The 10,827-nt window shown below is 41.1% G+C and overlaps 1 protein-coding gene across 6 annotated transcripts in view; it reads left to right on the forward strand.

Annotated features, from left to right (window-relative positions):
• Positions 1–10,827, forward strand: part of MTUS1 (microtubule associated scaffold protein 1) — a 173,665-nt gene that overhangs the window by 84,908 nt on the left and 77,930 nt on the right. For 3 of the 6 annotated variants that reach the window (XM_040490060.1, XM_040490059.1, XM_040490061.1), the window contains exon 4: positions 5,953–6,114. The exons of 2 other annotated variants lie outside the window; for them this stretch is intronic. In XM_040490060.1, coding sequence (XP_040345994.1) covers positions 5,953–6,114 — 162 coding nt within the window. Of the gene's footprint in view, positions 1–5,952; positions 6,115–7,631; positions 8,138–10,827 lie in introns of those variants that run through there. One more of the 6 variants, XM_040490064.1, reaches the window with a different exon arrangement.

Below are 10,827 nucleotides of genomic sequence, written 5' to 3' on the forward strand. Positions count from 1 at the left end.
AGTTTATTCTTTGGTATTAATTTCCAGTCCTAGGAACACACCATTATGGTATCATGAAGAAGTTTCCAGTACCACAGTTCTGTGTTTTCATCACAGCCTTATAAAAGCATCAACTAAGCCATTGATTGCTTTGTTGTTTTTTTCTTAGTAAATTTAAAAGATTTAAAGAATACCTATTGCTTGCAGAGGCACAGGAATCAAAATGATTAGAATCTACTTTCTTTAATGGTTGATCCAATTTATCTTTCCTTGGTTTCTGTATGTTTTGAGCATCTTTTGTCTGGTTAAATATTTGGCTCCACTGACTTTAATAATACTAGTTTTTATGATAAAATATATTTATCGTAAAAAAATTCGCCTGAAGTAATAATAAGCATATAAAGTATGTAGGGAAAACTGCCCATTTCTGTCTCTTTCCTTCTTTTTCCCCTCTATCCCACTGTGCTATATATTTTATAATAGTCTCATAAAATTCTGGAATTTTTCAATATGTAGGTTAGTATAAGCTTAAAAATAGGGTATTATTAATGTTTTTTTTCACTTAATAAATCATTCTATTGGATTATTAGTTTTACAAGGCATTGCTTAATGATGTTCTGTTGTTAAATACAGTACATTTAATCAGATTTTCCAAGGTGGGTATCTAAGTAAACTGCTTGTTGATGAAGCTATATTTCAAATCCAATAGACGCTCTGTGTTACTAAGGCTAAGTGCAAATGCTATTCCCTCCATGTTTCCCCTAGCCAAAAGATGGTAGTAATTACAAGGTCAAAAGAAATCTGTCATCTCTATGTAAGATTGTGCTAACAGCGTGAGCTTAAAATAAACCATGGAGGTCAGTAATATGTTTGTAGGTAGACCTTAAATCTTTATGATTTACATCTGAGATAAGTTAGATGCTGTGCAGTGAATGGGTAAATACCACCTCCTGGAACTAAAGAGCAGTCCTGTAAGGATTTCATTATTTAAGAATTTGGTGCTCAGGTTAGTCTCTCAGCCCAGTATTTCCATGTCTTCCCTTTCATATTGGTTATGATGTGTGTGTGTGTGTGTGTGTGTGTGTGTGTGTGTGTGTTACTGCTTCTTTTTAAGAAGTCCAATTACGGATACTTTAGATCAACTTTGCTCTTAAGATAAACATTAGGACCATTGGTGAAATAGTTAAATACCTTTGTTTTATCCCCACTTTGTTACCATTGTTCTTGGGGAGCCCCCTCCGAGAAGAAGGAGCTCAATCTGACCTCCAGCCTGGTGCTTATTTCTTTAACCATGATGCTTGTGTTCTGTGACATGGTAGAGGGAACCCTGTGCTGGTGGTAAGTTACCTGCCTTCCAGGCCTCACTGTCGCTGCTTAACTGTGACTGAGTAAGCCATTTGACTACCCGAGTAGTATTTTCATCTGTGAACTGGGAACAGTAACGGCAATGCTCTGTTAGGATGATTATGAGTTCCAGAGGGCTAATCTTTTGGTAAAGGAGGCTTTGTTCCAGGACCCTTAATGCCCATTAGACAGACTAAGGGTAGAATGGGCAAGACCTTTGCTAGGGTTGCAGGTTGTCATTAGGCGGAGTGGGTGAGGCTAGGTAGAAGGGACCATGAGCCTCGTGAATGGGATAGGACAGGTCATGGGAATCACAGACTAGCCGGGGAAACTTGCTTCTGGTGCCAGGCTGCGTGTTGGAATCAGAAAGGGTACAGGTCTGTAGTAATTCTGAGCCACGCTGAAAAATGTCTGTGAACTTAGGATGCTGTCAGAAACAATGCTATGAAACATCCTTTCTGAAAAACAAGTTGATTTTCCAAACCTGTTGAGCCTGGACTGCACTGTGGCTGGAGCCCAGAAATTTTCATCTGTCACTTGCTCAACCTTGCTCATTGTTTGTGATGAGGAGGAGGACTCATCAAATGTTTGTGCTGTGATTTAGTAAATTCATATTCTAAAAATCTGTTCTTTCTGTACCTCCAGAGGCAAGTTAAACTGGTAGGTAAATATAAATTTAAAAATCACATGAATGTTTGAATATCTATAACTTGCTAATTATTATAAGGACTATAAAAATGTTTCCTTTTATATAGTTAACAGACTGAAGAATCTGTTAATATATACAAAGGACAAATAAACTAGTAAAAATTAAGTGTTTAATGTTTTAGTGTAGACGAGAGAAGGCATGATCAAAATTTACTCTTGGCCTTTGACATTTTTTTTTTTTTTTTGAGAGACCATGTGCAGGGGAGGGGGAGTAGGAAAGAGAGAATCTTAAGCAGGCTGTATGCCCATCTCATTGTGTATGCCCATACACATATGATTGTGAGATCATAACCTGAACTGAGATCAAGAGTAGGACCCTTAACCAACTGAACTACCCAAGCACCCCTGAAAAAAGTTTGGTAGCTATTATTGTCAGTACAATTCTACATTTATTTTTTTCCAGCTTGATTGAGTTATAATTGACAAGTAAACTTGTAAGCTCTTAAAATTGTATGTTGTGGTGATTTGATTTGATAAACATTGTAGAAGGATTTTCGGTATGGAGTTAATTAACATATCCCTCATGTCAGATATTTCTCTTTTTTTGGTGAGGACATTGCAGTTCTACTGTTAGCAAATTCCAATGATATAATTCAGTGTTCCCAACTAGAGTCACCACTGTACGTTAGATCCCCTGTCCTCATTCTTCTTACAGCTGGAAGTTTTCCCACTTCCACCAACCTCTCCTTATTTCCCACACCTTACTCTTGGCCCCTAAATAAAAATTCATTCAGCAAATATTTGTTAAATTGCACTCCATGCTAGACACGTTGCTAGGTCCTGAGGGAGGGATCAGGTACTGTTCCTGTTCTCAGGGACCTTGGAGAGTAGTCTGAGAGCCCTACTGAAACAGATCCTGGGGTGGAAGCCAATGTTGGTATGGTAATGGAAGATGTGGCCCATGGCACAAACAGGACGGTGACCTGGAAGGAAAGGCTTTACAAAGCTCCGACTCTCAATAGCGCTTGTCATACATTTGTGTATTTTAACACATCTTTGTAAAATGGAGGTTGTGATTTGGTGTCTGAGTGGCAAGGATTTAAAGGTCAACTTTGTAGTCACCAGGCAAGATAGAGGACTACAAAGGAAAGGAGGCTAATTTGTTCACCACGATGGACATAAACAGAAGAAGAGAGTAAAAAGGCCTGGAGAAGTAAAAGTGTGTGTGTGTGTGTGTGTGTGTAGGTACAGGGATGGGGGCATGGCAAAGCACAATGGGGGACAAGTTTGTTGGAATCAACCCTAAGACTGCCATATAGGTCTTTATTATGAGAATTAAAAATAAGGTCATCCTATAGGTAATGAGGAGTCACAAATTGTAGATTTGATTATGACCTCTTTTCATGTTCAGGAGTTCAACATGATGGAGTTGGAAAGGACAGAAGGACAGGACGTTAGGAACCTATACAGTTGTTACAGCAAAATAGGAGGGAGGCAGTGAGGATTTGTAGGATTTGGATTGAGAGGAAGAAGACCTCTTTGAAAAGAAGTGATGTGCCTCATGAATTAGAATAGTACCTCCCAGTGGAGCCCCTGTGTGGTTCAGTCATTTGAGCACCTGACTCTTGGTTTTGGCTCAGGTCATGACCCTGGGTCTGTGGGATCAAACCCCGCATCCATCTCTGGGCTGAACACAAAGCCTGTTTAAGATAGTCTCTCTCTCTTTCCCTCTCTCTCTCTCCCCCTCCTCTATTTCTGCCCCCTCTTCCCTGCTCATGCACTCACGCACACCATCTAAAAAGAAAAAAAAGTAGATCCTGGTGACGGAGAGAAAACTACATTAATTGTAGCAGAGGACACAACAAATGTAAAAGAATAGTGCGTGAAGATTAGTAACGGGAAACCTGGCTAACATGGAATCAGGAGGCTCAACAGGGGGAGCTCTTATGCCTCACCACCACTTTTTCAGCAGCAATCCCAGCAAAAGAGACTAAACTTGCAAGTGGATACTACTTCATTATCTCAGCTGGAGGAAGGAAGGCTCCCTCCCCTCTCCCCGCAGCAACAGCCCAGCCAATGAGGGCCAGTCACAACTCAGCGAGTGAGAAGCCACTCTACTCCCAGCTCCCAGTTAACTCCATGGAACTTCTCATTTATGACAGCCTTCCCAAATTCTCACCGTCCTCTATAGAAGACCATGCCTCTCCTATGTTCCACAGACTTCCTTGTGGCTTGGCCGTAGCTTGCAGGTCTCAAATTGCGATTCTCTGCCATTCCCGAATAAACTCATCTTTTGCTAATAAAATAAGTGACATTTTGATTTTTATGGTTAACAAGTGCAAGGATGAAGCTGGAGATAGGAGGGCTTTCATGTGAGTGACTTTAAATGACAGATCTCCTTTTTCTCTATGAAAATGAAATCTTAACGAGCAATAAAGCAGTGGGCATTATTTCCCAGACATACTGTCTCACTCACTGTGGTGCTGTTAGGAATACATGACACGGCCATTTTTACGTAAGGTCTTGTTCAGCTCTGCATGTTTTTGTTATGTAATACTACTAGCAGTGAGAGTCTTCATGCTAGATTATATGGGGATCTGGGGAAAAAAGAACAATCCCAATGCCTTGAGCCTGGGAAAAAGGAAAATGGAAGATACAGTTAGCCTAAGTAGGGAGGAGGGTATCTAAATGTCCAGATTGAAACATTCAGTAAGGAATTTAAAATGCAAGTGGCATTGGAATTTAGGAAGAGGATAGGCTGCAGGTGGGAACCTGGGATCCATCCATACAGGCAACGGTTAGAGTAAAGTAAACGAAGAAGACTGAGAGGTGGGTTCGATGAGAGTTGTAAAGATTGAACTTAGGAAATGCCCATAAACCGGTAGCAGGTATGAATATCAGCATAGTGTGGTCTCATATATGCCAGAGAATATGAAGCATACATATTTCATTCATAAGTGGAAACACTTTTGCTGAAAGAGAAGTTTGGAGTGAAGACCCCTCAAGTTTGGCAAATAAGCAGTAAAAGTGGAGATGAAGAAAAGGATAACAGAGCACCCCCTGGTGGTAGGCATTAGGCATTTTTTAAATAAATTTTTTCTGTCCTCAAATTGAAGTTTTCTTTGTGTTTTGGTTTTTAAATTTTCATTTTTTTTAAGCATTTTATTTTTTTTCCAACGTTTTTTTATTTATTTTGGGACAGAGAGAGACAGAGCATGAACGGGGGAGGGGCAGAGAGAGAGGGAGACACAGAATCGGAAACAGGCTCCAGGCTCCGAGCCATCAGCCCAGAGCCCGACGCGGGGCTCGAACCCACGGACCGCGAGATCGTGACCTGGCTGAAGTCGGACGCTTAACCGACTGCGCCACCCAGGCGCCCCTCATTTGTTTTTTAATACAGTAGCCTAGTGTGTGAATGGGTGAATTTGTTTAATTTCTAATCAGTGGAATGGGCGGAGGTCATAGGTTTGATTTCAACGTTGCCAAAAGTTCACGAGTCACATGGCTCTTTAGGTGGGTCTCCACAGACGACCCGCGTTAATTACTTCAGGTTATATAGTTAGAGCTACCCTTCACAGGTCCCGATGGCCTCATCATCGCCTCTAAATTAATAAAAATAAAAAGTCAAGTCTATGGGAAGATTTCATGATTCTGAATATTTGATTTGTGTTTTAACCCAGTAATTAGTACAGGAATTTAAGTTTATAAGCTTAAGTCTTTGGGGGTGCCTGGATGGCTCAGTCGGTTAAGCGCCTGACTTTGGCTCAGGTCAAGATCTCACAGCCTGTGAGTTCAAGCCTCACATTGGGTTCTGTGCTGACGGCCCAGAGCCTGGAGCCTGCTTCAGATTCTGTGTCTCTTCTCTCTGCCCCTCCCTTTGCCTCACTCACACTCTGTCTCTCTCAAAAAAAAAAAAAAAAAAAAAAACTGTCAAGATGAATAGTAGTAGAAACTCTTTTTTGTTTTTTTTTTAATCCCAAGGAAAACCTACATCCTTAAAAAAAGCACAGCCGTCTTGGGTGAATTTGCGTAGACCACTTCCTAAATCCAAAGCCTCTTTGAAAAGTTCTGCGTGGAGGGGGACAGGAAGCACGTCCTCTGTTGCCAGCACCCACAGTGATCTGAGCACTTACAGCAGTAACTGTAAGTTGGTTTGACACCAGACTTCACCGGTTGTTGAAACCATAGTCACCAGGAAAAACTAACATGCTACAAATAATTATCAGAATTTTGATCCTGCAATTGAGAGGAAATGTCAATACTGCTTCTCGTTTGGAACTTCTCGAAAAGTTTGGCAGGAAGAGCAAATTCTTTAAATGACCTTCTTTTCTGATGCACATGCTATGAAACACTGAAATATTTGTGTTGAAGCCACCCGTTGTTTTGGTTTTTTTTTTTTTTGTTTTGTTTTGTTTTTTTGCAAGGGGGATGCTAAAGTGTATCATCTGAAGCAGTAGTGTTTTTCGGTTTAAGGAATGAAAGCGATATAAGGGCTGTTGGAACCCAACTGGAAATCAGAATAAGGAGAACTTGTTTGATTTCTTTGTAAAAGACTGGATTTTGCAGATGTATGTTTTATAATCTTATATTTTGCATGCTAGCGTCCATGAACTATGACGGGTGTAACTTCAAGCCTAATTTTAAGTAACGTAAACTCAGAATATTTCTCAAGTTGTCAGCCAGGGTGAATTCTTTTCTCCGTGTATAAAATGGGTGAATCAATTGAGCCCTCTTTTTCATTCGAAGGATGTACTTGGTCTTGGTATTTGTTTGCTCTCTTTTTAAATTTCCTTACAAAATAATGCGCGGATTTATTACTTTGAACAATTGTGCAGTGTCTGCGGTGCACGGGCACCACAATAGATGCAGCAGGGGATACAGAATGCGAAAGAAATGGTCCTTCTCTAGAAGGTAGTTGAAGAGAATAGTTAACGCGGACGACTAGAATACCAGAGGTAATAGGATGATTTCGTGCGAGGTGGGGAGGAGGGCAGCTCCCTCTGCTTCAAGGACAGAGTGGAGTCCTAGTTCCTGAACCTTCTGCGTGGGGCACGGTAATACAGTTCCCATGCGTTCTCTCTCTCTTTTTTTTCTTTTTTCTTACTCAAATAAGTTGTGCCACCACCCCGATTGTATCCATGAGGTAGTTGAGGCTCAGAGAGGTTGCCGCTGGTCCAAGGGCCCTCGGCCAGCTCGTGACAGGACTCAGAATGTGAATGTGTGGAGGAGAAGGCGCCGAATTAATGAGCGCATTTCTGAGAGGTCACTTAGCAGCACCAGCTTGTCTCGCATGATAGTAAGTGTCTGTGTGCGACCACGCCGGGGCTATTAAAACGTGTTCCTTAAAAAATGAAAAAGCAGTAGTATCTGCTTAGTGTTTCGCTTTTAAAGCTCTGGCGTAGAAGAAAGAGGAAAGGTTTGCGTGGAACCAGTGATTCTCTCTGCATTTGAAAAGGTAATTCACGCGTGTATTGTCTTCAGGTGCTTGGCTTGCAGCTTTCTCTGTGGGCAGTGTGACCTTTCCAAGCAGCCTGCCAGAGCAGACTCTTCAGCGTGCCCCGGAGGGCCGGCAGCAGTGGAATTTGTGACCCTCGGAAGCAGACGCGTCCTGTCGTGCCGCCGTCCAGCGTTTGCCATTGACAGCCATGTTGACTTGGCCACTCTTTCAGTACTGTGGCCGACTCTCCGAAGGAGGTTGTAAAATGCTTTTGTCCGTTCCTTTTTGTCCCGGCACAAAGGAGTTTGCCATGTACCCACAGAGCCTGTCTAGTGGCGATGCGTCCCCGTTGCAGATTAAGCATTCAGATCAATGAGTCTTTCTTAGTTTGATTTGCTAGGCGGTTTAATCTGTTTTGTGTCATGCCTCGGAGCTTACGGATTTCCCCCCCTGCGTTCTAATTCAGTAAGAGCCAGCATGAGGGGTAGGAGAGTGAACATGGCTGCGGTTCCTGCTTAAGATTGCTTTGATCTTTTTAAATGACTGTACCAGGAGGATTTCGCAGTTGTACAGAGACGGAGATTTCTTCAAAAATATTTATCAATTCTACACTCACCCCACCGGCTGGTTCAGAGAGGCACTATGATGCTACCTTACTGACATTGCTGGTCCTGGGATCCTACAGCCTTTGTATAGTTCCTTTGTTAGCCACGCTTACTGGGAAAAGAAGTAGGTCGACGATTTCTGGTTTGATTCTTCTCTTTGTAAGCATGCTTAAGTTGTATTCAATAAATTGATTTAGCATCTCCTGATTGTTATTTTTGCACCTTGTGATTTGTTAATAGTAACCTGTCTTCGGCATGTTTATGTTTAATTTGTGAATGGTTGTAAGTAGAAACGGTTGTGTTATCTATTTTCTGTGTTTTCAGACTGTTAATCTAATTCAGTGGCATTGTTGACATTCTGGGCACATAAAATTACCTTATTATTACCTTATTATTAAAGACAGTTTGGCTTTATTTGTGATTAAATAACAAATAGTTTTGTGTATGTAGGTTAGAGTTGTATGAATACAGGAAAATATTTTCCTAGAATGAAAACATTATATCTTTGATTATTTTTTTTCTCATATTATATGCAAAGATATTAAAGATGTGTGCCTTTTAAAGGCCTGTGAAAAAATCATTTTGGACTGAAAATTTTCTGTTTCTGATAATAATGGGTCATGTGAGAATTTAATCTTTTGATCAATGTTTTGATTCATACTGGGTTAAGCATTTAAACCCCTTTAAAGAATGTGTTCTTGCTTTGTCTGCTCGTTTCTTTGTGATATGATTCTGTTAGTGGTATCACTTAAGAACTTCGGAGATTGCATAGTGCTCTTGTAAAATTAGCAGCTGGTTCTTGGTAGTTTGGTATCCTTTAGAAATAACATTGAGTTATAAAACAAATGACTAAATCAAGCTATGATAAGCTAATACATTTCTCTTACTTGGAGGTTTTAGCTGGTTCTTTCTGTGTGTCCTTCTAAGCACAGAAAATTTAAAAGTGATATTAGCCCGAAATATTGCACAACGGTTTCTGTACCAAATATGCTCATTTGTAGAGTTTAAATATAAGCTCTTTCAGACTCCGCTAAAATCCAGTTGTTAAGATCATTGGATAAAAATACCTATTGTAGGTCTTGAATAGAGTTGAAGGTTTGAGGGCCATTGTGTAAGTGTAGAAGGAAGTCTTTAGAGAGCATATAATTTTGTTCCTTTAGCGAGTGTGAAATCCAACGGCTTCCTTCTTCTGGGTTGGCCACAAAAAAATGTGTATTTTTGAGAGACAGATGGTAAGGTGGGAAATGTAAGAGATGCACACCAAAGCTGTTGGTACTCTTTTAGAAGTAGGAGAACAGGAAGGTAGCTAAAGAAACAGAGTATTCTTGACTTTTCACCTGCATGGCCAGCCCCGACTCAGCTGAGACATAGAAAAGGGCGTTTACCTCAGTCTCCTCCTAGTTTTCCTTACTCGCGGGAAGCTGGATGATCTTTTACCCTCCTAGCCCCAGGATTCTCACCTGATGCATGGGAGGGCAGTGCCGCATCATCTTCAGAACCTTTGCAGCAACAAATGTTTCTTCCACTTGGATTTTCTTCACTATAGTAAGATGGTGTCTAATAGTCTGGAAGGTGGGTGTTTGAGTTGTTGAAGTGATCAAGGTGATAGAAGAATTCCTCTTATTTACCCACAGTCCAAGGGCAAAGGAGTATTGTCTTACCCGCCAACACTGGTCACTGGGTCAGATGTATCTGGAATAGAGTGTTGAAAGGGTTTGAGGCTGCATCCGGGTTCAGAGCCAAAGTTTGTGTCTGACTAGTGACGTCTGCTGCAGGTGAGGAAGGGTTGGAGTCAGACCTGTATTACAGGTTTAATGCTTACGCACATCTGAATGGACTGTGTAATAAGCAAATACTATTATCTAGACTGGCATTAATTTTGTTTTTATTCTTTCAGTGTTTTTCTGGGGTATATATGAGACATTCTTGTTATTACACAGTTGAGTAACTTGGCTTTTGGAATCTGAAAGCGTAGACTTCGGTAGCGCCTTGACTTCAAGCCAGGTGGGCAGATGGTCTGGCATAGTGGGTAGCGTTAGACAGATTGACAAAAATATTCAAGAAAGAAGCAGAATGTTGGCTCTGTGCATATACATAATTCAGTAAACAAAACCAAAAACTGATGTTAACCAGATGCCAGAATGTACTACGAAATTTTGGTTTGCAAGTAAGTCTGGAACAGTGAAAAGCCCTTCTGGAATAAGAAAAGAAGGTCTTCTGTCTAGGTTTCTCTGAGAATCTCTTCACTTTCTCTTGAGACTCTGTTACCTCTCTTACTCTCATTTATTCCATTTGAATCCCATTCTGATCATGAGGAAATGAAACTAAGGATTCCAGAGAATCTATCATTCTGGCATAATTGAGCCTGCTAGGACCAAGGATCACCACAGAACAAGGGAAATTCTAAGTTGTTATTACAGCTGCTGGGAGCTGGGCAACCGTGTGATATCATGTATTGACTCGACAGACTGTCACTGAGAGGTCGTGGCCCCTGCAGCACCATGTAGAAGAGAATTCTGAGGATGACTGTGGCTTCAGTAGGACTATAATAGAAAAATCTATAGTCCTTCCCTCCTGCGGAGGGAAAAGCCAGTCCTGCCTCCTATGTGTCTCCTTGACTCTCACACTGCTCCCCCACTCAAAACATTTCACTTCCTCCAACTAGATGTGTAGCAGTTTTTACCACAACAAGCAATTCCCTGACACGCCAGGTGGGTCGTCTGCAAAGTCCTGACCCTGTCTACCTGAGACAGCATCAGACTCCACATGTTTTTTTTTTGTTTTTTTTTTTTTTTAATTTTTTTTTTCAACGTT

The sequence above is a fragment of the Herpailurus yagouaroundi genome, unplaced genomic scaffold (genome assembly GCF_014898765.1).
Source record: "Herpailurus yagouaroundi ecotype Mexico unplaced genomic scaffold, PumYag 181, whole genome shotgun sequence".
Lineage (NCBI taxonomy): Eukaryota > Metazoa > Chordata > Mammalia > Carnivora > Felidae > Herpailurus > Herpailurus yagouaroundi.